Here is a 27,318-nt window from a genome sequence, read left to right as displayed (position 1 = left end):
TAATTTGGGCTTTGCCCCTGGAATATTCAAACATTTTAGATAGAGATTGTAGCAAACATGAGAATGAATAAGGCATGAAATGGTACTTAGCAAGGTGCATGAAATGTATGTTATGTAGCATATGCATTTAAGTTCTACTACTTTGAAATCTGAACGTTTTAAAGAATGATGATGTATAATTTTATTTAGGGTTAATGTTGAGAACTCATGCTTTGTATTAAGTTATGTTGAGGTACAATAATGTAATAATTGATTTATGATCAATGTTAAGATGTCAAGTTCGATCATTGCTTTCACATTTAATGTGTATAATGATTCTCTTTTGAGAAAAATGAATGAAAATTCTGGGATGGACTCAAGAAATGATGTGGTTTAAAATTAGTTTGAAAGAAAAAAAAAATTATCCCAGAATTGTCCCATGTTATAACGTGCCCGGGGAAAACGAGGCATTACAACTATTCTACTCTTCCCCCATCTTCCCTTCTCCTGCATTTGCGCCTCCTCCATTATTGTCATTGTCGGATGTCTTTCATAAGCAATCGCCTTGATCGAATCTACAACTTATCGAGTCCTCCATCGCCGACTCCTGCTAGCAGATTGTCAAGTCCTCCATCATCTCCTTCTACAGCAAGATCTACAACTTGTCGAGTCCTCCATTGTTACCGAATTTGCAACAAGCCGCCCAACACTGTCATCGATGGCAGCCGTCACCCCAACTTTCTATAAGTATATATATATATATATATTGTATATATATATATTAATCTAATGGTAATATATTTGAAAGAGAAAAATAAAATATGTATATATATTATATAAATATATTTTTTAATAATTATATATAATTTATCAATATTTAATAATAAAATTTTACACTATTTAATATTTTTTTTTATCTTTTTATCAAGTTCTAATAATTTATCAATTCTTTTAAACCAAACACATAATTATTAACTGATAGTTTAAAAATACATTTATATAAATACATTATCAACTTAAAGATTACTCAATTTAAAAGCTTTAGATCACTTAAAAACTGAGCAGGCAATACAAAATGCTTAGCCAAACAGGCCCTTAAACATCTAAATCATGGAAACAGGCGTACGAAGATTTCAAAGAATGGCTGTTCTGTTGGCCATTTCTGATCTTGCAACAAATACAACTACTACTACTACATAATGAGATGAAACACTTGACGATGGTAATCAAGAACATGTTATTGTTTGGTTGCTAGGAAAATGGCGGCATGGACCGAGTTGGTCCATAGAGAAAGCAAAAACTACCATTCCATTCTTATTTCCTTTGCTTACAAATTTGATGCTGAAGAGTTGCACAATACACAGCAATCCGACATTATATGACTTATTATACTTCCTTCTTCAATCCGAAGCTTCTTGCTTTGCCTATTCCAGAGATGAACCGCGTAGCTCTGGGTGCGAATGTGATGCAACTTCCCCTGCAACCATTTAGAATGAGTTGAATTCCTAGGCCCCCGAAACAGGCCATGGATTCGGCTCCAATCAACCGGGTAAAACGCCATGGGATGCAGGACAGAGAAGTCGAACCCGGGATTGAGTTCTCCCCTCATCCTTGAAACAACCCTTGAAACCAAGTAAGGCCCATTGTAGCCCCACTTGTTGCCATTGAATGTGAGCGCAAATTCGTCGATAAATTTGAGTACCAAAGGATGGCCTTTATCGAACACCATCACAGCATTGTTCAATCTGCTCCATTTCCCGGTCTCAAGATCAATGGTTTGAGCTCCAATGGCATTCCTCAATTGACCCAGACTCTTCAAGACTATGACATCTGTGTCGATATAAACGCCTCCAAATTTGTACAACAAAGCGAGTCTGAGTAAGTTTGAGAGATTTTGGCCTAAGGAAACTTCACCTGGACGCACATTTCCTCGCCATAGCCGATCAAACCAAGCTTCAGCCGCTGTGTGTTGGAAGAGATAATTGAAATCAGGCGAAATTGCAGCGACATGAAAGCCCTTTTCCAGGAACGGCCTTAGAACGGCCATTCCTCTTCTCGAATCCATCGAGTTGGAGACGATGATCAAGCAGCCATTGGGGTGAGAATTGAACAAGCTCTGCACAGCAAACAGTTCTCTGTCTCCAAATGAGCCCACCGAAGAAATCCAAGTCATGAAAAACCGGATTTTGCACCGATTTTCACTGAGAAAATCCTTCACTCGGGTCGAGAACAGGGCCGCCCGAGGATCCGAGCGAAGAATCGCGAAAGCAGGCTTGCGTTTTCTTCTTCTCTTCCGCGAGAAAAACGCGGAAATGTCCAGCGGTTTCCGCACGATTGGGTTGTCTTCTCTGATTGCATACATTTGGGTGGACAGCTTTGTCGAAGAAGCCGACCATTTTATAGGCTTCCCGGCGACTCTATCCGGCAGAAAATTCTGTGATTTCTGCGAGGTGGGCAGCTGGGTCTTCGGCGTGGAAGAAGACGGCGATTTCCTAGATTCTCCGGCAGCTTTTCCCGGCGAAATTTGGGCCAGAAAGGGGACATGCAGGCAGAAAACTGCGGCGCCATTATAAGCGAGGACGAGGAGGAGGAAGGAAGACAGAAGAGCGAAGATGGATCTAGTGCTAGTGTGAAGAGAGTGAAGAAAGTGAGATGGGTTGGTGGAAGTGTGAAATTTCTGGGTTTCCATGGATGCTTGCGGTTGTGGAGCTGAAGTTTGAAGCGCTGGGTGTCAGTACTTTCATTCTAGAGAGAGAGGAGTGGGGGGGGGGGGGGGGGGGGGGGGGGGGGTTTGATGGCGGAAGCGGCAAATGAAATCAAAAGGTAATTTTTGTATTTTAAACCTCTTTGGAATTGGGACCAAAAGTACGGCAAAGAAAGCAGGCCATCTGTACACTGTTCTATGGAGTGGAACATTTGAGTGAGTGAGAGAGAGAGAGAGACACACAGAGAAGGGTCAATTTTGAGATTTTCATTGGAATGCGAAAATGGTGAGAAACTTCTTCGGATTGATAAGTGGACGAGGAGCTTCCCAAATAATAATTATTTTTTTTTAATAATTACACACTATTTTTGGAATTTGTTAAAAAGGTTAAAGATTAATTTTTAAAAGTACCCAAAATATTAAGAAACAAAACTAAGCTATATGGCAGCACGCACAACCACTCACGCAGCGCAGGTGCACCCTCCTTTAAGGTGGGATTCTCCAAAAAGCTCATCAACCCCACACGAGATAGGTAGGGTTTGTGAGATGGAAAGAAAAGAAAAGAAAAGAAAAGAGCATATTCATCTTTTTCGACCATGCCGTGACTACTATGCCCCCATTTCAACATTTTTTTTCTTTTTCTTTCTCCTTATATCTATATTTCCCTTTTTGTAAAAAAATCCTAAAACAAAACTCAATTTGCAAAGAATTGTTGTAGAGGTTTTACTTGCTCGTTGTCCCTGACTGACTTGAAAGAGAAAGAAACGATGGGGGCAGAAAGAGAAAAAAAAAAAAAAAAAAGTAAACCTATTTTCTCCAACAATGCGATACAATACCCCATCTTTGGAACCTCCTCTTTTATCCTAAATAAAATGTAAATTTATCAAAATTATATACTAATTACTGTGTTAATCTAAGTCTACAGGGTGAGAAGACCAAGCAAGCACCACCACTACTTGCTGTTCACTGTTGAAAGCACGCACTGGTGCACAATTGGGTCAACTTAAATTTTATTTTATTTTTTAATTAAAATTAGACACAAAAACTCAGATATATATACTAGTGGAATTTGAGGTCACTCCCCGTATAAGTAATTGCAATTAGGGCTGCAATGAGCCGAGCTACTCATGAATTGGCTTAAGACTCAACTCGATAATTGGCTCAATAAACTAGTTCATGGTACAAATGAATCAAGTTTGAGCTCAAATATTTGGCTCATTTAGTAAATGAGTCGAGTTTGAGCTACCATTAGCTCGACTCATTTGGCTCACGAGCCAACTCGATATACTTATATATATTAATTTTATAAATTTATTAAATAAAAAAATATTTATTACTTAATACTCAATAATATAAATATATACTTAATAATTTTATAAATATATTATTTAAATATATATATATACATAAAAGTAAGGTGATAATCAATTTCGAGCCGAGCCAAGTCAACTCGTAATCATCATCGAGTTGAATCGAGTTAAAATCAATCGAGCTGAGCTTGAGGCCTAACTCAGCTCAACTCGACTTATTATCAACCCTAATTGTAACTATCCATCAATCTCCAATAAAAATAAACAGGGATGACATAATAATTTATATAAAAATATTTAATTAATATTATATATTTATTTAAATAATATAAAAAAAATCTATTAAGCGTCTTTCTTCTTTCCCATATAAACATTTTTACATGAATTCCTATATCATTACTATCTCCGAAAATAATAACATTACTCTAAAGTCACATAAAATAAAAAATAATTTAGTATTTTAGTTTTAAAATAATAAAAGTCACAAAAATTAAAAACACAGATATACTAGTGGAATTTGACGTCACTCCCTGTAGAAGTAATTGCTATCATCCATCAATTGACATTGAGATTTAAAATATGAGTAATATTTAATTAATATTACATATCTGTTTAAATAATATAAAAAAATAAAATTTATTGGACACTTTTCATCTTTTCTAGATAAATAATTTTGAGTGCCACATTACTACTGTTTATATCACTGGAGATGGAGATGAATATCTTTACTCGTCACATAATTTAGTATTTGATTAGAAAAAACTTATCTTCCATCATTACTATTTAATACGAGTTACTTGCCAATGGGAAGTCTGAGATTCTGTCCCATACCTACATATAATTTGTACTGATGTACAATTAATTATAATCGAATCGAATCGATCAAAAATTATTATCTAAAGTAAATTGAAACATATAATTAAACCAACCCGATTGAATCATCTAAACTAATTAAAACCAAACTAATCGAATTTTAAGCCGTTGTAACTGAACTAAAAACCAAACTGAAATTCTTACCAAAAACCCAAAAATTAACCTAATAAAAAATGGTTAGGTTGTCAATTTAGTTTGATTTTTTGGTTAATAATACCAAAAAAATCGAATTGAATAACTAAATTTTTTTAAAGAAATAATCGAACTAAACTGAAACTAATAACCAAACCGAACTAAATAACCAAAAATCTTGAAAGAAATAACCAAACCAAACCATTATCAGTGAAAAATCGAATCGAATCAATCAAACTTATCAGTGCAGTTAGTTCGATTTATCCAAACCTTTGTCCACCCCTAATAATTAGGATGCCTTACAGAAAATTTGATCATTACAACACTAGACAAGCTAAAGTAGTGCTTCCCTAGGAGCTTTAAAACAGAAAAAAAAAAAAAAGTTTTGGGGACTGAAAAGGTATTTGCTTTTATTCTTTCTGAGTTATTTTGACTAATAGTGAAAAAATTATTGTGATGAAACACTTGAACCTTCCACAGTTACAAAAGTTATTCTCTCTTGAGTTTTTGAAATTATAATGCGTGATTAAGATGCTAAATGGTCACTAACATATAGACAGGAAAGATGCAAAAAGTGAGTTGGCGACTTTCACATGGTGCCAGTGATTAAGATACCAAATGGTCAGTATCGTCTTCGTGCTAAGGCAAACACTTTCTTTAAGATATCTGCACAATGCAAACTAACTAAATACTGGCCCAGATAAGCAAGAACATACTCAAGGGAAATCATATCTGATAAATTGGTGCTAAGACCAACATTCCCTGAAATTAGCATGCAATTTTCTCAAAAACAAGTAAACAACATTAAAGAGGACTAGCAAGATAACGAGACTGGCATCCATACAAATTCTAACATGCATGTACCTTCCAACCAACTTAACAGGAGCTTGACAATGGTCAAAGGATAATCTAACATAGATGATACAAGATCCCAAGAAGAACCCTACTCTTAGTTACTGCCATTTCCTATGAACATGACATGGCAACAGAAAGTATAACTTTTTACCTTATAACATGCAACACTGAGCCAGCACACAGATTTAGAGCAAACCTCTGCGCCTCTTGTAGTCACCAACTGTAAGAGTCAGTGCATGCCTCCTTCCATCATTATCTGGGACACGATAACCAACTGTTGCTTCTATCCTCTGCTTTCTAGCCATGAATCCTGCCTGGACTCCATGGGGCCCACCTAACTTCTGAAGAGTAGCCAAAGAGATTGGCAGCTCAAAATCATGCATTGTATTTGACTCTGTTCCTTGATCCACAGGTGCACTTGTGTCCACTAACTTCCCTGCATCAGCTGCAGCTTCCAGGGCTGCTGCTGTAGCTGCAATGCCAGCCTCTACTGTTAACACACCATTCGCTCCATTACTCTCTCTACCTGCCATTGAACTAGTATCACCATTAGCTGCAGATTCTGCAGCCTCATTTCCTTCACTGGGCTTTGAGACGTAGTAATTCCTTGACCTAGTCCATCGCCTTGAAAAGGGATCATACCCAGCCTCGCCAGCTTTCAAACTTGTATTCACAGGCTTTAGTTCAGATGCATTTTTGAAATTCTCAACCCTATTTTTTCTGTTCATTTCTGCCAACCTTATAGCCTTGTTATCTTTCTCCTGAGCTTGCCTGGTTGCGTCCAGTTCCTTCAGTCTCACCTCAATTCTCAGCACCTCTGCCTCGTCATTCTTACTTTTGGCCACTTCCATCTCCCTCCTCAGCCGATCCTTCTCAGCTGCAACATTTAGTGGCCTCCGGGTGGCAGATTTTTTCTCCTGCAACATTTGCTTTACAGTGGCAGCAGAGTATACAAACATGTTGGTGTTTTGTATGGCCTCCTTCTTATCCAGTACATCCCGTTTGCTTGGCATCCGGCCACCACTACGCTCCACCTCCCTAACCCACTGGTCAAACTCCTCCTTGAGAGGAGGGGAGTCTGAAACCATAGCCATCTGCCACCTGGCAGAAGAACTCTCATTGCCCCAGACAACATTTAGATACTTGTATGTGGTTTTGTTCTCCAGCTTGTACGGCCGATCAGGTTCCGAGGCATCAACATTCCGGACAATGCAAAGCCTGTAAATTGGCCCAGATCTAGATTTCCCAATTCCAACTCTCACAAAACACCCAACAATCAATTCGTCAAAGAAAGGTTCCATAAACCATTTAGCCAATTTTGACCTTCGAATAGTAATCTCCTTTACATCTTCAAATGTTGGCACTTTTGTCAAAGTCTTGTCTTCATCACTGTCAGCCATCCCTTCATTCCCCATTGACTCTTCATCTTCACTACTGGACCCACTTTCACTCCGACTGGAGCTACTTGTACTTGCTGATCTGAACCTCCCCTTAACTGGTGAAAATCCTCTGCTCCCTGAACCTCCCCTAGTTGCCGCATCCCTTAGTTTCTGATGAGCTTCAGGATCCTGATACTTCAGTCGTTTTGCTCGCAACTCGTTCAATGCATCATCCTTGGCAGCTGCTCTGTCAGCCGATCTGGCAGAAGAGCGCATGCCACGAGAGGATGTCCGACGTGGACTTACTCTCTCTTTTCTTGGCTGGGGCATCTTGTCATTCCGTTTTGATCTCATTTTCTCACGCAATTCTTTATCATCTTTTTTAAATGCACGCTCTGACAATATGAACTCTCTCTCAAGTTCTGTCATCTCTGCAAGCTTTTGCCTGTCTGCTTCATCCTTGTAAAGATCACTCCCAATGGAGTCATCACCACTATCAGCATCATGAGCATAAACAACATCATCCCCTTCTTCCTGGCTGCTCTGATCATCATCTCTTTCTGCAGGATCTAGCCTCTTCTTCAGAGGAACTTGAGATACAGAAGGCTTCCTGCTTGCATAACCACGATCATCGTCTGAGTCATCATTCTTTGAGTCACTTCCACCATCAGAATATGAACCATCATGATGCCTTCTAGATGCTGGAGGTGAATGCCGATTCCTCCCTGCTGTACTGGGTCTTCCAGCTGCTTCCAGAAGCAACTTTTCCAAGTCCGCCATGAATTGGTGAGTTATAGTGTTTTACAGTTTGAATTCGTATACTCTCCGAAAGAGCACGTAGCAAATGTTACTGCATGTTTCAACAACAAATTAATGCTAGAAATCACGGTGAACATACAACTCAGATATTATTTTCTGACTAAAAGGGTATCCCCAGTGCACGAGGCACTATGCATTGTGAGGAATGGGGAAGGGTTGTATTTGTAAGCAGCAATTCCCTTGCTTCTTCTGCAGAAGGCTTTCCCAAAGCTCAAGGGTCAGGGGAGGTTCGGGGAAGGGATCCCCAGTGCTCAGGTATTGTTTTCTGCATATTTAGTGCCAGATGCACACCATATACAACAAATAAAAAAGTATCATCAGAAAGCATCAAGGAGATCCTTCCACATACGAAAAGGAAATAGATACAAATTGGAGCTATGCATCCACTCATCATATAAAAGCCCACATTGATCCACACATCAAAACTGCAGCACCAGGATGGATTTGGTAGCAGAATATTATTTGTATCCACAAATGATGATCCAAATTAGAGACACAAGGATGTTCTCTATTTTATTTATTTCTTTCTTTCTGAAAGGACTAAAAGTTCTCCTGTTTAATCATATAAAGTTAAATGTTTTAGTACAATAGAAAGCAAGAACATATTCAAACATGTCCAAGGATATCCACTCGTTTTGCCAAACTTTCATTCTAAAGTGACACATGTGCATGTGCACACAGAGACAGACGCTCTTGGTCAACTCAACTTCAACTCCATCTCATAGGTTTCCATAATGTGACTAGCATTGAGCAACATTCTATATGTACAAACATAAAGCAGAAATTGTAATTCTGATTTTAAAAGGATGGAAAAAAAATGGTCCTGAATAGATTGCGAAGCACCTCTTTGTCACATCAAGGAAAAAGCCATACACACACACACTACACCTTTCATCAAGGAAAAAGCCATACACACACACACAACACCTTTAACATATGCAGGCTTGACCAAATTATGTTGCCAAATTACTTAAGTCATTTGTTTGCAGAGCCTGCTCGCGAGCCTTTACTCGAGCTAGCCGCCGAGCTGCCGAGCTGAGCTTTACTAAGCTTGAACTCAGCTTGTTTACAAATCGAACTCTAAAGTTTCTCAAACGTGGCTTGCTTACCTTAACGAACGAGTTTTTAGTGAGCCAAGCACTGAGCTATTCGCGAGTGGCTCGGCTCATTTGCAACCCAATCTCTATGTCCAAGTGCAGTGAGTTAGACTACATGCTTTCTACAGAATCAACAGCCTACTCAAGATTATAAACAAGCCTCATCTAAATACTACTCCTTGTTGAGGCCGGTCATAGGCCTACAAGTCCAGCCAGGTTACAGCCTCTGTATAGTTGCATTCATCGCAATCAGGCCCAATACAGTTGGAGGTGTAGAAAGGAAGAGAAGACATGATGACCAAACCACCTACCCGTAAAGCATGTTCAGTGTTCTACCCTAAACCGGTCAATCTAATGTCACACCATGTTCAAATCAAGAAGTTATTGATGGATAAGAGGTACAGGATGCCTGTGTGTAATCTATCAATAAACATATAAATAGAACTCCTTTGTGTAACCCATTGGTAACAAAACCAGTCACAAATAAAGTTAGATTCTATTGAAATCGTCATTCAATATAACCCATAGAAATACAAGGTGCAAAGAGTGATTGGAGCAGAGACACAAGGCGCAAGCACCTCATGGATGCATAACACATTTTTTCAAAGTGTGTATAAAATATTTATACATCATTACTTTCAATATATACGTATAAAGAGGTAAATTGCAAACTTATAAAACATAAATAACAAATAACCAACACTATAGTAACAACTAATTACTAATATTATTTCAACCACGACAATAACAACTAATACTATTTCAACAAAAAAACTAGAAGTCTAAAACAGCAAATATGCACTCAAATTGAATAAACTAATTCCACAACCACGTCAACAAATTGAGCAAAAGAATTTTGGACAATAAAATAAGAAAGAAATAAAAGAAATAGCTTAAGTTTTTTGTGGAGTCAAATCGTTGAAGGAACTTGATTACATATTTTTTTTTGGATGCAGAAGGAACTTGATTCACTGAAGGACATTTGATTCATCGAATGAGAAGGAGAAGGCAACAACATTTGTTGAGTTCTCACTATAGGTGTACAAACTATGAGTTTTGCAGGGAAAAAAAAAAACAAACCAAAGTGCTTGGTATTTGAAATGACTTAAGCCAAAACAGAACGGAGCAATGCATAGTAATAGAACCAACACCGAGCACCTCAGTTCTTTTTCTTTTTTTTTTTCTGGTTTGATTTCTCAATTATACCAAACCATCACCATACTAACATCCCCATCTCAACATTTAAACACAAAAAACAGACATATATAGGCAAGTTGGGAGCTTGAAACTTCATAGGATCCAGAGACACCTGGAGAAGATCAAGAAGCCTGCTGCCTTAACCATAGAGGCATACATTTAACACATTTATGCATTTATATGTTATATATTCTCATTCAAGTATCATTAATTTGACTATCAGTTCTTATATTAATTTGGTGCTTCCAGTCTTGGTTGATCTTATCTGCAAAGCCCAGATGAAATGAAGATAACATCATAGACTGTGTTTACATAAGAACACAGCCAGCTTTGGATCATCCCCTCCTCAAGAATCACAAGATCCAGGTACCAAAGGTCAGCAAAAGAAAACCACCCTTCTCTCTCTCAAACTTGGAGGTTGTTTATTTTTCCAGTTCAGTTCGGTTTCAACAAGGCAATATTTCAGTTTGGCTCGATTTCCCAAGCCTCTTAACTAAAACTGAATCAAACTCTTGGTTTTTTGAAGTTGCAGACCAAAACTAAACCATTTCTGAAAAAACTTGAACCAGAATGAACAAGACTCCTTGCTTCAGTTCGGTTTCTTGGTTATGTGATTTTGAGTTTAGTTTTAAGGGTTTTTAATAGACTATTTGCATAAGGTGCATGATTTGTAGGCAGCACCTTTTGGATGGCGCCTCAATCTTGAAGAGATGCATAGAGCTGCGCCTCGTTTCTAGGAGCACCTGACAACGATGGACTTCAAATCAAGAAATTCTTGATGGATAAGAGGTATAAGACACGTTTGTGCAATCTATCAATAAATAAATAAAGGTAACACCTTAGTGGAACCCATTGCCAACACACGAGTCAAGAATAAACGGCATACAGTATCATCACATTGACGGAGAATTAAATGCCCTCAGAACCAAACAGCAGGCAAGAGGCAAAGCTTGAGTTTAGCTGAGTTGAGAAAGCGCAAAAAAACAGAAACGAAACTTGAAACATAAACCGTAAAGACTAATCTTAAATCTATTCAAGTACGAAGCTAAAACAACACAAACAAGAAGAAATGAAGGAGTTGGGACAGAATATGAACATTGGGATGTAAAATTGCAGAATTCAAGGAAGAAAAACAGAGCATCAATAAAAGAAAAGAACGAAAGTTGAAATATAAACCCTACATACTAATCACAAACTCATTCAAACACGGCAAGGAAATATAGAAAATAAATTTCACAAAGAACTTCAGGAAAGAACCAATTCACGCGAGGAATAGGGACCAGCCCGAGTGAAAAGCGAATATTCAGCAAGTAACATAAAAATCAACAGTTATGAGCGGAGACATGACTAACCTCAGCAAACTATGAGGAGAAGCCGGTGAGACGAGCGCGCCTTTTGATGATTACTACAACAGCAGAAAATCAAGTTGTAAGAGCTGAGGGTTAGGGTTCTTGAAAGTGAACTTCCGTCGGAACGAAAGCCGTACAGTACTCAAGGGTTGATATTATATAGATAAAATATTACATTTGTCATCAATATCATATAGTACCAATATCCCAATAATATATCATATGTTTGTGATTTAATTCCTATATTACAAACTTCTGCATATAGTATATGTTATAATATAATGAGATATTATATCTTAAGAGTTTTGATTCCTTAATTAATATATTACAATATATCAATGTTACTTAATATAAATTAAGTAACATAGGAATCAAAACTCTATTATATATAAATAAAATATGTAATATAATATATCATAAAAATATTTATTTATTATTATAAATATACTATATATAATATAATAAAATATATAAACTTATTTATTATTTATATAAGTAATGTTTGTTAATCAAGATATAAAATAAAAAAAATCAAATATTAGAACCATTTTGAATGTTTGTCATATACTATAAGGAATGTTGTATGATTCAATCTGCGTTCATTCGGGTAATCGACGTTCAAGTAAATAAAAGAGTCAGGAAGAGTTGTGTATCAGTGGGTTGGCAAGCACAAACATATCTTGGCTTTAGAAAGAGTTTACTAATATCGGAGGAGATGTTCCTCCGTACGCCTGTCTCGTGTATCTACAAGTGATGGGATGGAATATCCAATGTTGGTGAAAGTACCTAGGTCGCGGTAAGGTGCCGATGGGACCCTCATTAATATGGATGGGATCTGCCATTAATAAGGATAGAATCTGAGGCGGGTGCATAGATACCCAAAAAGGCCGTAATGATGCAATTTGCAGGCCGATATAGGGACAATGTAATACCCAGTATTTAATATTAAGAGCATTTTCGAAAATTACGAGGTCAAAATAGAATTTACAATAGTTTCGGGACAAAGTGCAATACTCAAAACATAAACGAAATGTGAGGAACTATGTCAAGCAAGCCAATAAAGGTAAAACTATCCAAATAAGTAATATTCGACAAAATCAAGAGATGTTCGAAGGTTTGAGGATAAAAATGCGTGATTAGAGGCATCCGGACAAAAGTGCAGATTTCATAAACTGCCCAAGGGAGGTCGAAACAACGAATTTTCTAGGAAATTTTGAGGGAAATGAATAGTTTAGAACCTAAGGGTAGTCGAGGAATTAACGAAAAGTCTAAGGGTGCCATGGGTAGGGTGAAAATGCAATTAGAAAATTCATGGGGGCAAAACTATAAAATTCCAAAATACCTTGGTGTGAACGCGACCGCCGTACATGGCCATTGGCAGCCGCCTCTGGACGTCGAGAATCTCGCCTAGAGGTGCTAGGACGGTCTTCAGGTGATGATGAAGCTTCTGGGGGTGGCCATTGGCCGAGCACGGCGGTGACGTGACCGATTTTAATGGCGGAAGAAATTTTTTATTTGGCCAAATCTTTCGAGGGTTGAAGCTCGTGATTTGGGGTTGTTTAATTGGTTTGGAGGCTAGATCTAGGGTTAAGGGGATAAGAGCAATCAATTGGTGGTGGAAATTTGGGTCGAGATCGAGTATAAAAGGGGTTCTCGACCGAGAGGTTTGAAGCACAAATCGATCGAAATTTCTCTCGTTTTAGGCTGAATCGAGCTTTTAGGATAAGGGGCTTTTGTTCTTTGTGTTTAAAGGATTATTTCTGGAGAATTTGGGATCGTTTGGTGTAGAAATAGCAAGGTTTCAGTGAGTTGGCCGGAAAATCGGGCTCGCCGGCGCCACGACCTGCAATTGGCTTTTAAAGCCATTTTCGGTGACTTTTTCCGACGTTTGAAGGCACCATTAAGGTCACCTCATCGAGATCTTCAAGACCCCATAGTCATTTGGAGCATCGGAGGTCGCCAGAGCCAGAGAAGACAACTGCACAGGCCGCACGTGGGCTTCACTCGCCGAACCCCTGGGTGGCGCGTGAGGGCGCGTGAGGTAGGATTTTTCTCTGGAATTAATTTTGTAATTTTGGTAAAATTATTTTAGGAATTATCATGGAAAAATATTTGGTGAAACTTGATGTTAGGTATTTTTTATGAATTTTCGAAGGTAAGAAAGGTTTAAAAATAAAAAAAATTGAGAAAATTGAGGAAAAATAGAAATATTGATTTCTAAGGTCCTAATGGTGAATAGGAGACAATTGGTGTATTGAAAAGAAGGATTGCATGAATTTCGAGGTGTGACACATTTTTTGAGGCAAAAAACAGACTTTTTCGAATTGAGGTGAGTGGTTTGATTCTAGCTTTACCTTATCTTGAACGTGTTTTGGAGTGTGTGTAATGGGTTCTTGTGAGCGGTTATACCATCTTGAACTTGGGTTGCCCACAAAGACGTTTCACTTATGTACATTGTGGCATCATTTGCATTTTGAACATGTGATATATTGTATCAACTGTTTTCACTTTCAAAACGAGTCAGTGCATGGCATGTAATCTCATATCATCGGGGTGTCAATTTTTGGTGTCGTTGTTGGGTCCGCATGGGATGGGATGGGATGGGGTCTTCGTGAGAATGGGACAAGGTTAATCCTGATGAACGAGTGACACGGTAAGGCACTTGAGGGATTAAGTATGTCGCGGCAAGGTCAACCCCAACGGTGTGTGGAATGGTTTTTCCATGGGTGGTTGAGTATGTTAGGGAGATTTCTCAGTTAGACACGTTGCATGTTGTCATTTGTCTGTATATGCCATGCTTGTATGTTGTTCATGCATTGTATAAACTGTTTCATGACATCACTTAGATGTTTTATCATCTAACCTGGGTTATGCCCCTGGAACATTCAACGTTCCAACCAGGGATTGCTGCGAGGTCAAAGAAATGGCCGGTAGGGCGACGATGTTTAGTTGATAGTCGTTGTACCATTTTGAAGATGTCAAAAGTTATTTTGGTATATGTACAAACCATTATATGATACTGCTGATATCATTTTATAATATTGTAACTTGTATTTCGAAATAGGATTGACTGGTATGAAAATCGTGGTAGGCCACGACATTTTGTTCTATTTATTTCACTGTGTTGGTTCATATCTCGTTTAGTTTTAAGTCCTTTGATCTTATTATTTAAACAAGTAAGACTGGAATTCTTGGGGGTTTTCATCTGCATGTGAAGATTGCTCTTGGAACCACCGCAGGCGTCGGCCATTATATGCGACGAGTGTTTCATCTGCATGTGAAGATTGTTCCCATGGCACCACGTGTGACAGACTTTTAAAAAAAAAATATTCTCGAAAATTTCCTTATAGTGACTCCTCCGTGTAAGGCGGGGTGTTACAGCCAGGATGAGACCAGCATGGGCCAAAAGACTGGCCGAGAGGGGGGGAGTCAGATTAGGCCTGGACGGCCCAATCAGAATAATGTTTAGTCCACAAATGTTCTCTGATAATTTCGTGGCCTTCTTGCTATGCGAACTGAACAGTTCACCCAGTGAGCTGAAAACATTTATATGAGCTCATTTGGCTCGATCAGCGAGTTGGAACATTGCTAGGAGCTTGTTTGGTTCCCCCGATCTAAACTCAAACCTCAACGAAACGTGACCTTGCTCTAGTGAGCTCGACCTCAGGCCCATTGAGCTTTCAAGAGATTGGGGGCGGCCTACTTGATTTAATTCAGCCTAGAAGGGAAATTTGCAAAAATAGGACACCCGGTAGGAAACTTTGCAAAAATAAGACTTTTGAATGTTTCTTGGACAAAAATACCCTTACTTTTAAGTTAACTCTTTTCGTGTTCTTTCTTCTTCTTTTTTCAATAGATTTTTCCTTCTCTCTCTATTACTCTCTATATATATAAGGTACATATATATATATATATCAATCTATTATCTTTTTTTCTTTTACCACTCTCTATAACCTAAATATATATATATATATATATTGTTCATGTTCAATGATTGGATTCAAGAAATGTGGGTCTATCTCATTCTCTTTCCATTGTGTATACATATATTATACATGTACTACTGCGACTGTTTTAGTTTCTTGTCATGATCATGACAGATATCTTTAACAGATAAGTGTTAAAGATATCTGTTAAGAATATCCGTAACAGATATTTGTTAAAGATATCGGTTCAACGATATCGGCTATTGATAGATATTAGTTTAACGATATCAGTTATTGATAGATATTGGTTCACAATATCAGTTATTGATAATAAATAAGACAATAAATTTTTAATGCATAATTGGACTTAACTACTAATAAAAAATAAAATATTTTGATAAATTTTTGATATTTTAACAGATATCTGTTAAAGATATCTGTCATGGCCACGACAAGAAACTAAAACGGCCATAATGAAATATCGGTCACGACCTCAATCAGTGATGCCATGGCCTCGCTGCGGTCGCTTTTCTTCTTTTCTTGTACATAGCCGCCATCTATCTCTTCTCCTCTCCCATTAACGTAAATACACACAATACATGTATAATACATATATACACAATGGAGAGAGACTCACATCTCTTGAATCCAATCGTTGAACATGAACATATATACACATATATTTAAATTACAAAGAGTGGTAAAAGAAAAAAAAAAGATAGGTAGATATATATATATATATGTACTTTATATATATAAGGTAATAGAGAGAGAATGAAAAATTTATTGAAAAAGAAAAAGAAATAACACGGAAATAGTTAATTGAAAAGTGAGGGTATTTTTATCCAATACACATTCAAAAGTCATACTCTTGCAAAGATTTTTAAAGTGTCTTATTTTTGTAAAGTTTCCTATCGAGTCTTATTTTTGCAAATTTCCCCCATAAGAAAGGGTCCAAAAAATACCCGTAACAAGTATTCTCTTATTTTACTCATTTCAAGAAACACTACCCTAATATATAATATTTCATGTAAAAATATATATTATATATCTTCCCCTTCTTCTTAAGTTTGTCAAGTTCAATTGTGGAAAATATTTTTTATTTTTTAATGTTAATTTTAATTTAATAATTAAATTTTATTAAAAATTCAAAATTTAAATCATTCTCTATAAAAAAAAAAAAATTTATATGCCTCTTAGACACAAGTTAAGTGATTTGGTCATGATAAGTTAAAATTTGTATATGTAGATCCTAGATTTAATTTCTTATCCTGCACGAGAGATAAAGTCTCTAGTTGTGATTTATTTTTTTTTATGAAAATTGAAGACATGAGCGACTAAAAATCGCGCAAGAGCGATAATCTCAAAATAAGTTTTTTATATCTCTTATTTTAAAAAAATAAATGTTATGATTTTGTTAGTACATATTTAATTTAAAAATGAGGAATTAATATTTTTGTATTTTCATTTTTTTGTGTGTGTTGGTATTCTATTCAACGCTTCGATATGCCCGAAGTGAAACTGTACTGATAAAGCTCGAACAGGACTAAAACGATGGACGAGGACCTCTCTTCGCTCTCAGCATCCAACCACTCGCCATTACGAGAGAGAACAGCTCTCCACCGACTCTCTCTTCTTCAGTTCTTCTCCACTTGAGCCTTTTTCCTCAGAACAATGGACCAGATTCAGCACAGGTACCTCCAACTCAACGGCCTGAACCTCCATGTCGCCGAGATCGGGACCGGCCAATCAGTCGTCCTGTTCCTGCACGGCTTCCCGGAGATATGGTACTCATGGCGCCACCAGATGATCGCCATCGCCGCCGCCGGTTACAGAGCGATCGCGCCCGATTTCAGAGGGTACGGGCTGTCCGACCCGCCGCCGGAGCCCGAGAAGTTTTCCTTCGCCGAAACTATCGCCGACATTCTCGCAATCCTCGATGACCTCAACATTCCGAAGGTAGCAGGCAACTGTTATCCTTTGTTCGACGGTTTCTGTTTGGGAGCAAAGAAAACGGAAGAGAGAAAAATTAAGTTTATTTGCATCTCACTTATGAAGGATTTAAGAGAAATTCTCTCGTCAAAAAAGAAAAAAAGAGAAAATCAGATGTTTGCCTTTTACCTTGGTCGAGAAACAGTATTGAAAGAAGGAAAACTGTGATTCTAATCGTAGATATATATAGACATAGTTTAACAAGTTCATTTCATTGATTTATTCGCCCTATGAAGATTCAGTTTACACATCAGGTCAGGTTAAACCAACAAAATTCTCATTCATGATTCTATAATGATTGAATTCCTTAGAAACAAATTGTTTGATTTTACCATGCAATGTTCCTTTTATTTGCTTACATGTGTGAAGAGCTTATGAATGGGAATTTGCGTTGAGATCTGGATCTTATTCGCAAGTTTTTTGTTTTGATTTAACTTCCAGAAATCGTGGTGAATTCTAGCCAATAAGGCATCTGGTAAAACTGGTGAAGCTAGATTTTCCTTCATTTGTGATATCCGTAGAAGTGTGATCAGCTTGAGACTGAGATGACATCTGGATTATTCACAAGTTTATTTTATTTTAATTTGACTGCGAGAAATCGCACCAATTCTCTACAAGAAAGCATCTGGTAAAACAGTTAAGCTGGCTTGAAGAAGGCACCAAGCAAGCAATTTTCCATTTTACATTATCTCGAAGACGACTTCTAGCTTAGAGTATCCATTTTCCTGAAAATTTTCTGTTCATTTCAAGACACTCTTGATTCTCATTTGAAGCAGAGAAGTGGGAAAATATTAAAACATCTCATTAGCCTGTTGATCTGAAATATACTTTGACTGCCATTAATGATGGTCTGCATGCATCTTTTCATTGTAACATGTATACTTTCTTGAAATATAAATGACATTTCCCAGTTAATTTTCTGTTTATATTATTGAACCTTGAGAAAGCAGAGGCAATTTTCCATGAAAATGTGTTCCAGACTGAGACATTTTGCAATCTACTAAACATCATTGAAAACATTTAGAGTCTAGATTGACTTCCAAAGTTTAAGCAACATTTTGGTTTGCTCTTACCTCCCTCTGTCCCATATTATTCACAGGTTGTTCTTGTTGCTAAAGATTTTGGAGCTCGGCCTGCATATTTCTTTGCCCTTCTCCATCCAGAGCGAGTCTCAGGAATCATAACACTGGGCGTTCCATTTGTGCCCCCCGGCCCCTATACTTACGATAAAGTCCTTCCTGAAGGTTTCTATATCTCGCGTTGGCGGGTGTGTAGTACTTTCAACAGATATCTACTTAATTAGAATTTGATTAAACAACCTTAGCTTCTTGTAGCTTGATGCTTCATGCTTGTTGCTGAATTCCAGGAACCTGGAAGAGCAGAAGCTGATTTTGGCCGGTTTGATGCTAAAACAGTTGTCCGGAACATCTACATTCTCTTCTCCAAAAGTGAAATACCAATAGCTGCAGAAAACCAAGAGATCATGGATCTGGTGGAATCATCCACTCCTCTACCCCCTTGGTTTACAGAGGAAGATCTTGAAAACTATGGAGCTTTGTACAAGAACTCTGGATTCCAAGCTGCTCTGCAAGTTCCTTACAGGTAATTTTGATTGCTTATGATATGAATTTAACCCGTAGATAACTGGTACTCACTACTCATTACTGATACTATTGGCTATTAAGTTGCGGCACACACAAAGCTATTCTGAGAGGAGCTATTTATAGGCAACTACCCGAATGGGATTAACTCTTCTACCCCTATCCAATACGAGACTGAATTTTTTGAAAGACTTTCTATCTGATTAGAATTTAGGAAGATCCTTGGCATCTTCCTTCACCGTCCTTTACACTCCTCTAAAGGGCATACTAGGATCTTCCTTCACCGTCCTTTACACTCCTCTAAAGGGCATATCTAGTACACGAGTTTTGGGGGGGGGTGTTATGTGCAGCCCTGACCTATTCATTTACAGGTCTTTCCAGGAAGAGTTCAACTTCCCAAGTACAAAAGTCGAAGCTCCGGCATTGCTGATAATGGGGGAGAAGGATTATGTTATTAAATTTCCAGGAATGGAGGATTTTATAAGGAGCGGGCAGGTGAAAGCCTTCGTCCCAAATCTGGAGATAACATACTTGCCTGAAGGAACCCATTTCGTTCAGGAGCAGTCTCCTGATCAGGTGAACCAGCTGATCCTCAGCTTCCTCAACAGCAACCGTGGATGATGATTCAACCGGCATGATTTCAGAAAAGCTTCATGTAACTAAGGCTGTGTCGCGTGATTGCAGCTGAATGACACTCGACTTGTTTCTAAGTGGCATTAATATGGTAATTACATCGTATGTATTGTGACAAAGTATTTTTATTTATAAAGTATTATAAATAATATTATATTATAAATGAACAAATAAATTAGAATAACTACCCTAAATTTAACATAATTGCAACAATCATCCCACGGCCCCACGTTTTAAAAATAGTAAAAACATGCCCCCTTTTTAAAAAAAGGATCAAAATCACTGTTTTATCTTTTATTTTCTCTTTCTTTTCCTCTCTTTCTCTCTTCTTTTTCCTCTAATTTTAGAAAAATAAACAAAAAAATAACCAATTGAATACTGGTTTGATTTTGATTAAGTTATTTAAAAAAATAAATAGATGAATTCAATGGACAAGATCAAAGTTGAATAGAAAAAAAGAGACACATTGCTAGAAAAAAGAGAGACATTATATATTCACATTAATATTACCCATAATACAATATAATAAGCTCAAAATCAAAATTGAGTGTGCTATTTTTTAATAAAATAATAACATATATCTAGCACATGATATAACAATTAATAATATTAAACCAGAAATTGACATTTAAATGACGTTAGAAGCCAGTAACATGGTCGTTCCGCGGCACTTGTCAACTGAATGGAGTCTCCGACACAGAAATCAGTAAACCCCATCTCTCGAAATCAGTAAATCCCATCTCTCTCTCTCTCTCTCTCTCTCTGTGTAAAAGTCGATGGAGAAAATAGAGCATAAGTTCGTGGAGGTGAAGGAGGGGCAGAAGATCCACATAGCGGAGATCGGAACTGGTCCCAAGGTGGTGGTGTTCCTGCACGGTTTCCCGGAGATATGGTACTCCTGGCGCCACCAGATGATCGCTATCGCTGGTGCCGGTTACCGAGCTATCGCACCCGATTACAGAGGCTACGGCCTGTCCGATCCTCCTCCCGATCACGAAAGCATTTCCTTCCTGGGATTCGCCACCGACATCGTCCTACTTCTTGATGTTCTCAACATCCCGAAGGTATGTATGTACTCGCACTCCTATGCATCATAGCCTTTTCTCTGTTAGTGATTCAATTCTTAACCTAAACCTTTGGTTTCTGGAAAATAAAGGATAAATTTATGAAGCCTCCAAAATTCGCGTGGCTAGAATTCCGCGCAGCACTGTTAATCCGTTATTTGACTCATTTTGTTGTACAATGAACTTATCTAGATGTCAAAAATTGGTCATAGAATGGATTGAGGGAATGCGAGTAACAGTGGTTGGTGTTTTCGGACCTTAATTAGATTGCAGCTTCTGAAAATATATAGCGCCATTTCTGCTCATGTCTGCGAGTGTTGAGTGTCCGGCAACATATGATTGTAGCTAGCATTTTCCATAAATGCTAGTTTACTTCAGGGATTACTTTTGATGAGTTCTTTTTTTATTTTATTTTTTGATAGAACTTTTGATGACTGTTGATGCCCTGGAAAATTTAGAAAAGTAAGGTTTCGGAATGTTAATTAATGAAGGCTGAAAGTGTGTTTGGGAAAGGGGTATGAAATGGAATTAGATGGATGGGATGGGATTGGATGGAATTAGGTTTACCTTGTTTGGAAAGAATATATTAATAATCGAATGGAAGGGAAGGGTTTTTTATCCAATCTCTCAAAAGCTCCAGTTTTTGTCAATGGATGGAATGGAAATGAGGGTCAATTTTGAGTATTTTGTATCCATCTTTTTTATATATCCGTCATCAGGGTATATATTTTTTATATATCCGTTATTTGTCATCTATTTCCTTAGCTCTTCAAACAATGAGAAAGTACTCCTGTTACTATCCATCCCCTTCTTTCCCGAGCAAGGAGTAAAGACTTTTCATATTATTTCACTCATTTTCATACCATTCCAGTCCCTTACATTACTAGGTATCTCCCACATATAGCCTTAGAATTGGAGCATGCAAACTTTAAATTTGTATGGCTTATCTTTCAAGCATATATCAAAATTGTACAGCAAGATTAACTATTGCCTGCCAATGTTGCTCATGTTTAGAGATATATACATTCTCCCTAAGATTTCCCTCAAGATTAGTCACTTGAAACTAGTGTTTTAAAAGGTGAAGGCGCAAGGCAAGATGCTTTACCTTTGGTAGGGGGTGTCAGCCCAAGATACAATCCCCAAAAGTTTTGAATTTTTAATAATTAAAAAATAAAAGCCATACTAGAAAATATAAAAATATAGAAAATTTACTAGGAATTTTAGAAAAATATTGAAACAAAAGGTAACATGATTGAATAAGCATAAAATGAACAACATATTGTAAGGTAAAAAGAAAAAAAAATAGAATACAACCAAGGAGGTAGCGTAGCTAGTGAAGTGCGTTGTCTTCCCTAGGAGGGTTGAGTGTTTGAATCGCCCTAGGAGCATCTCTGCTCCACCTTATGTGGTTTGGTGGTGCCCCGGCCATACAATCCACGAGTTTATTGTGGTGGGGGGGCCTATGATTCTGCCAAAGGAGATCTGTAGCAAGGGGTTTACCCAAGAGGCATGGATGGCCAGGCGGGTCGTCCCCATAAGGGGGGTCCATCAGTGAAGTCACTGCAGGCAGACCCAGATGGACAGCTGGGTGCCTCCAACACTCTTAAGTCCCTTGGCAGCCTGTTGCCGTTGGTGTCCTTCGTACTTGGGGTTTCCCCTTTTATTTAGCGCCCACCCCTCCCCCCCCCAAAAAAAAAAAAAAGAAAAAACAGAAGAATAAGGATTTAAATATGTTTTAGGACTTATCAGGAGTATTGTTCTTGCAAGTAATAATAAATAAGAATAACTCGCTAAAGTTCTACTATAAAAATAATTCATAAAAGTTAATGATTAGAAATTAATGGTACTAATCAATCATATAAATTAGATAACATAAGTTTAATCAGTCTATTTGAGTGGTTAATTGGCGTATGCCTGAAGCGCCCCATGCAACACCTCACTGTGTTTGCACAAGGAGACTTGGCTTTTCATAACTGTGGCCTGAGGCAATTTTGCATAACCTCACCATGGGGGTGAGCCATCACCTTTTAAAACTATGATTATACCTCTTTTTCACTGTCTTATTTACATGCAGGTTTTTCTTGTTGGTAAAGACTTTGGAGCCCCACTTGCCTACCTTGTTGCTCTTCTGCACCCTGACAGAGTCTCAGGAGTCATAGCATTGGGCGTGCCATTCCTGCCACCACGTGGCCCTACACACCACAGAGGCCTCCCAGAAGGCTTCTACGTCTCAAGATGGAATGTAGGTAGATTATAATGTCTGTTTGTCCAGAATTTGAAGGGCCAATATCAGCATCATCTTGTAACTTATATCCAATGAACTTCAGGAACCTGGAAGAGCTGAAGCTGATTTTGGCCGATTCAATGCTAAAACGGTTGTTAGGAACATCTACATTCTCTTCTCCAAAAGTGAAATACCAATAGCTGGTGAAGACCAGGAAATCATGGATATGGTGGAACCATCTATTCCTTTACCCCATTGGTTCACAGAACAGGATCTCGCAACCTATGGAGCTTTGTATGAGAAATCAGGATTTCAAACTGCCTTACAAGTTCCTTACAGGTAACATATTAATCCATTTCATTTTGAATCTGATCAGCTAGGAACTGCTCTACCAATGCTGGTTTATGTCTAACATCACGTCATAGTACGATGCTGCAACCATTAGTTGGCTCAATAAATTTTAAACTTTTTCATCTCTCTATAATGAGTAAAAGCATTACAGGACAATGCACAAAGCGAACAACATGCCAGCTGATCCAAAAATTGAAGCCCCATCTCTGCTGATCATGGGCGAGAAGGACTACGTCTTTAAATTTCCTGGAATGGAGGACTACATAAGGGGAGGAGAGGTGAAGACATATGTGCCAAATTTAGAGACCGTCTTCCTGCCTGAAGGAACTCATTTTGTCCAGGAGCAGTTCCCGGATCAAGTAAATCAGCTCCTTCTCACCTTCCTTGGTAAACATTATTGATTACAATATACATCAGTCAATAAAATGAGCAGTTAATGCTCGGATGATAGATTCTATACTTTACAAGAGCTGCTGCCTATTGAAGGCTGTGTCTTGTAGGAGTGATTAGAAGCGTAGCGAGACCCCTTGAACTTTCCGGACATGAACTAAAAGGATTATGGTGTTTATGTTAAAAGATATGATCAAATTTAAAATTAAATTGGTCTTATTTCTTGGATGAGATGGTGTTTATTTTTAAAATTAGATATGGTGTTTATGTTCATGTTAAAAGATATGATCGTGTTTCTTCTAACAATTTAATTTGTTGAAAGAGAATAGCTCAACTTTTGGATATAGCTCAACTATGGTTTCAAGACTGAATTTGAGTGAGCTTTACTATCATGTAGTACTTTGAAATTAGAGACGACCACATTGGGCTTTGGCCACATTTCAAGATTTTTGATAATAAGATTTGATCTGTATCGGTATGTCGGGAACTGAAGATGTTTGTCCAAATATGTTATTGAAATAATAATATAGCAATAAGATTTCTGTAATTATGTGTCATTTTGGTAAATATTTTTCTTTTTAATTTACAATCACCAATGCGCATATAAAGTCGATCTGTATGTGAATATTATTTTGGTTATTTATCACCATGTGATATGAAGCCACATGCTGCCATACCTCCGTGCTTAAAATTAAAATAAAAATAAATTATAACATCTAAATTGAAATATCTATTTCATTAAAAAAAAGATATCCATAATTAATATTAAAATATCCACAAAAATTAAGATTATAGAAATTAAAATTTAAAAATCAATCTAATATTTTTAATGAATTTTGATGATGTAAAAACTTAATAACATAATTTAATAATATACAACCACATTAAATTAGTAGAAATTGTAAAACTTAATCATGTCTCAAACAAAAAAATCGTTTTTAGTCACTTTTAAAAAAAAATGTTTTAGCCACTTAAATAAATTAATTGCACTTTATATAGTTACTTTATCAGTTTTAATTTTGTTAATTTATTTTGTAAATTTATTATTTTATTTAAATTTTAATCTTATTAATTTTGATTATGTCATAGTTTCAATTTAAGTATATTTTTTGAAAAAAAAATAATTATAGAGTGTAATTAGTTTGTTTGAGTAGTTATAAAATGTAATTAGTTTATTTGAGTGAGTAAAAATATATTTTTAAAAAAATAACTAAAAATAATTGCATACATTTATTCTAAATTAATTATGAATTCTTCTGGTCTTAGCCGGCTAAGGCACTCAAATTGTGAATATACAACGAGAAGAGAGAACGTGGTAGGTGGTAACCAGGTAACCGGTCTCTCTCTCTCTCTCTCTCTCACACACACACAGAAAATCGATGGAGAAGATAGAGCACAAATTTGTGGAGGTGAAGGAGGGGCAGAAGATCCACGTGGCGGAGATCGGAAGCGGCCCCAAGGCGGTGGTGTTCCTGCACGGTTTCCCGGAGATATGGTACTCCTGGCGCCACCAGATGATCGCCCTCGCCGGCGCCGGTTATCGAGCCATCGCTCCCGATTACAGAGGCTACGGCCTGTCCGATCCCCCTCCCGATCCCGGAAGCATGTCGTTCGTGGACTTGGCCACCGACATCGTCCTACTTCTTGATCTTCTCAACATTCCCAAGGTTCGTACTCTCCACTTTCAACTGAATCTTTCGTGCTTTCTGGAAAATATTGCACAAAGTATTTGAAACCCCCAAAAACGAGTGGCTAGACTTCATCGCAAGACTTTTAATCCGTTCTTTGACTCCTTTTACTGTTTGAGGAACTAATCTACATGTCAAAAACAGATCATAGAATGGAACAGACAGTGGCTTGCTTGTGCTTTGTTCCGATCATGGTCTATTTGTAAGTCAAAGATATGACTTATTCCAATAACCCTCCCCAACTGTGTGTTAAGTGGAAGGCTTGTGCACGATAGACCCTTACACTACGAACAGCAAGCAGCTAGAATCTTACCTACTTCCCTTCTTTAATTCCATGGATTGGCTTGGCTTCACTCTTGGTATTCTGGATATTTGGCTTAATCGTTTTTGTTTCTTGTAAAATTTTACATTTCTAACATCAAATTCAGAGTAGACGTGGTGCCAGTTCCTAAATGAAACATTCTGTGCAGTAACCTTTTCCATTATCCAAAAGATCGGTCACTTTTAACTCTTTCTCACTGTCTTATCTACGTGCAGGTTTTTCTCGTTGGTAAAGACTTTGGAGCTCCACTTGCCTACCTCGTTGCTCTTCTGGAACCAGAGAGAGTCTTGGGAGTAGTAGCATTGGGTGTGCCATTCCTCGCCCCACGTAGCTCTTCACACAACAGTGCTCCCCCGGAAGGCTTCTACATCTCAAGATGGAAGGTATGTAGCAATTATAATGTATGTTTGTCCAGAATTAAGGAACTACTATTAGCATCCCGTATAACACATATTCGGATGAGCGTCAGGAACCTGGACGAGCTGAAGCTGATTTTGGTCGATTCGACGCAAGAACGGTTGTTCGGAACATCTACATTCTCTTCTCCAGGAGTGAAATACCAATAGCTGCCTCAGACCAGGAAATCATGGACGTGGTGGAACCATCCACTCCTTTACCCCCTTGGTTCACAGAAGAAGATCTAGCAACCTATGCAGCTTTATACGAGAAATCAGGATTCCAAACTGCCTTACAAGTTCCTTACAGGTAACATAATTAATCTATATTTCATTTGGATGTGATCTAGGAAATGCTCTTACCAATAGTTGGCTTATGTCTAACATCACTTATCTAATTTCAAATTGTGTCATCTCTTTATTACATCGAGCAATTCTTTCCAGGACAATGGAGGAACAGTTCGGCAAGCCACAACCGAAAACTGAAGTTCCATCGCTGCTGATAATGGGCGAGAAGGACTACGTCTTAAAATTTCCTGGAATGGAGGACTACATAAGAGGAGGAGAGGTGAAGACATATGTGCCAAATCTAGAGACCATCTTCCTGCCTGAGGGAACTCATTTTGTCCAGGAGCAGTCCCCGGATCAAGTAAATCATCTCCTCCTCACCTTCCTCAGTAAGCATTATTGATTACAATATATGTCAGTATAAAATGAAGCGATTAATGCTCGGATGATAGATCCTATTGGCTTACAGACATGAACCAGAAGATTATGGCATTAATTTAGCTGTTGAAGCGGAATAGCTCAAATTTTGATTATGCCTTGACAAAAATACTAATTAGACACTCAAAACATTAAGCAAAAGAACCCCTATCCCTTGCACATCATTTGATAACTTGAACTAAATTGTTGGGAGCCAACCCAAAAAGGGAAGAGCCCCTTCAAAAATAGGCGTATGCCGATATCTGCGACGAGCACACGGTATTCTTTAGTAAAAGGCGAAAGAATAGTTCGCTCTGTGCTCACCGCACGGCT

The 27,318-nt window shown here is 37.8% G+C and overlaps 5 protein-coding genes and 1 non-coding gene across 8 annotated transcripts; 3 read left to right on the top strand and 3 right to left on the bottom strand.

Annotated features, from left to right (window-relative positions):
• Positions 1-1,036: 1,036 nt before the first annotated feature.
• Positions 1,037-2,737, bottom strand: LOC127795316 (uncharacterized protein At4g19900). Its single transcript, XM_052326919.1, has one exon. The coding sequence runs from the start codon at positions 2,666-2,668 to the stop codon at positions 1,307-1,309; it is 1,362 nt and encodes a 453-aa protein (XP_052182879.1). The 5' UTR covers positions 2,669-2,737; the 3' UTR covers positions 1,037-1,306.
• Positions 2,738-5,714: 2,977 nt separating this feature from the next.
• Positions 5,715-11,857, bottom strand: LOC127795450 (protein RTF1 homolog). Of its 3 annotated transcripts, XM_052327123.1 has the most exons (3): positions 11,698-11,841; positions 11,027-11,088; positions 5,715-8,316 (listed from the first exon to the last, which is right to left on the bottom strand). In XM_052327123.1, the coding sequence occupies exon 3, from the start codon at positions 8,010-8,012 to the stop codon at positions 6,039-6,041; it is 1,974 nt and encodes a 657-aa protein (XP_052183083.1). In that variant the 5' UTR covers positions 8,013-8,316; positions 11,027-11,088; positions 11,698-11,841; the 3' UTR covers positions 5,715-6,038. The 3 variants fall into 3 exon arrangements, with proteins under 3 accessions (XP_052183083.1, XP_052183081.1, XP_052183082.1); XM_052327121.1 differs by lacking the exon at positions 11,027-11,088 and having other exon boundaries at positions 11,698-11,857; XM_052327122.1 differs by lacking the exon at positions 11,027-11,088 and having other exon boundaries at positions 5,715-8,082; positions 11,698-11,857.
• Positions 11,858-17,143: 5,286 nt separating this feature from the next.
• LOC127795001 (uncharacterized) lies at positions 17,144-19,944 on the top strand. Its single transcript, XM_052326386.1, has 4 exons — positions 17,144-17,579; positions 18,712-18,879; positions 18,979-19,214; positions 19,585-19,944. Exons 1-4 carry the CDS (start codon positions 17,295-17,297, stop codon positions 19,832-19,834), a joined length of 939 nt encoding a protein of 312 aa, XP_052182346.1. The 5' UTR covers positions 17,144-17,294; the 3' UTR covers positions 19,835-19,944.
• A 134-nt stretch (positions 19,945-20,078) lies between these two features.
• Positions 20,079-24,094, top strand: LOC127794999 (uncharacterized). Its single transcript, XM_052326383.1, has 4 exons — positions 20,079-20,910; positions 22,985-23,152; positions 23,238-23,473; positions 23,637-24,094. Exons 1-4 carry the CDS (start codon positions 20,623-20,625, stop codon positions 23,884-23,886), a joined length of 942 nt encoding a protein of 313 aa, XP_052182343.1. The 5' UTR covers positions 20,079-20,622; the 3' UTR covers positions 23,887-24,094.
• A 1,073-nt stretch (positions 24,095-25,167) lies between these two features.
• On the top strand, positions 25,168-27,101 carry LOC127795000 (uncharacterized). The gene is made up of 4 exons (XM_052326385.1): positions 25,168-25,542; positions 26,101-26,268; positions 26,355-26,590; positions 26,725-27,101. The coding sequence occupies exons 1-4, from the start codon at positions 25,255-25,257 to the stop codon at positions 26,969-26,971; spliced, it is 939 nt and encodes a 312-aa protein (XP_052182345.1). The 5' UTR covers positions 25,168-25,254; the 3' UTR covers positions 26,972-27,101.
• Positions 27,102-27,201: 100 nt separating this feature from the next.
• Positions 27,202-27,318, bottom strand: LOC127796096 (U5 spliceosomal RNA). Its single transcript, XR_008021927.1, has one exon. It is a non-coding gene; the product is annotated as a U5 spliceosomal RNA (small nuclear RNA).

The sequence above is a fragment of the Diospyros lotus genome, chromosome 2 (genome assembly GCF_014633365.1).
Source record: "Diospyros lotus cultivar Yz01 chromosome 2, ASM1463336v1, whole genome shotgun sequence".
In the NCBI taxonomy this organism is placed as follows: domain Eukaryota; kingdom Viridiplantae; phylum Streptophyta; class Magnoliopsida; order Ericales; family Ebenaceae; genus Diospyros; species Diospyros lotus.
This window is presented reverse-complemented; position numbering and strand designations above follow the sequence as displayed.

What these genes read in the sequence shown, in the direction of transcription:
- LOC127795001 (XM_052326386.1), top strand. Translation starts at nt 17,295, where the DNA reads ATGGACCAGATTCAGCACAGGTACCTCCAACTCAACGGCCTGAACCTC. An exon ending in ATGACCTCAACATTCCGAAG is followed by an intron (nt 17,580 to 18,711) that starts GTAGCAGGCAAC and finishes TATTATTCACAG; the next exon opens with GTTGTTCTTGTTGCTAAAGA. An exon ending in GCTCTGCAAGTTCCTTACAG is followed by an intron (nt 19,215 to 19,584) that starts GTAATTTTGATT and finishes ATTCATTTACAG; the next exon opens with GTCTTTCCAGGAAGAGTTCA.
- LOC127794999 (XM_052326383.1), top strand. Translation starts at nt 20,623, where the DNA reads ATGGAGAAAATAGAGCATAAGTTCGTGGAGGTGAAGGAGGGGCAGAAG. An exon ending in ATGTTCTCAACATCCCGAAG is followed by an intron (nt 20,911 to 22,984) that starts GTATGTATGTAC and finishes ATTTACATGCAG; the next exon opens with GTTTTTCTTGTTGGTAAAGA. An exon ending in GCCTTACAAGTTCCTTACAG is followed by an intron (nt 23,474 to 23,636) that starts GTAACATATTAA and finishes AAAGCATTACAG; the next exon opens with GACAATGCACAAAGCGAACA.
- LOC127795316 (XM_052326919.1), bottom strand. Translation starts at nt 2,668, where the DNA reads ATGGAAACCCAGAAATTTCACACTTCCACCAACCCATCTCACTTTCTT.
- LOC127795000 (XM_052326385.1), top strand. Translation starts at nt 25,255, where the DNA reads ATGGAGAAGATAGAGCACAAATTTGTGGAGGTGAAGGAGGGGCAGAAG. An exon ending in ATCTTCTCAACATTCCCAAG is followed by an intron (nt 25,543 to 26,100) that starts GTTCGTACTCTC and finishes ATCTACGTGCAG; the next exon opens with GTTTTTCTCGTTGGTAAAGA. An exon ending in TCTACATCTCAAGATGGAAG is followed by an intron (nt 26,269 to 26,354) that starts GTATGTAGCAAT and finishes GATGAGCGTCAG; the next exon opens with GAACCTGGACGAGCTGAAGC.
- LOC127795450 (XM_052327121.1), bottom strand. Translation starts at nt 8,012, where the DNA reads ATGGCGGACTTGGAAAAGTTGCTTCTGGAAGCAGCTGGAAGACCCAGT.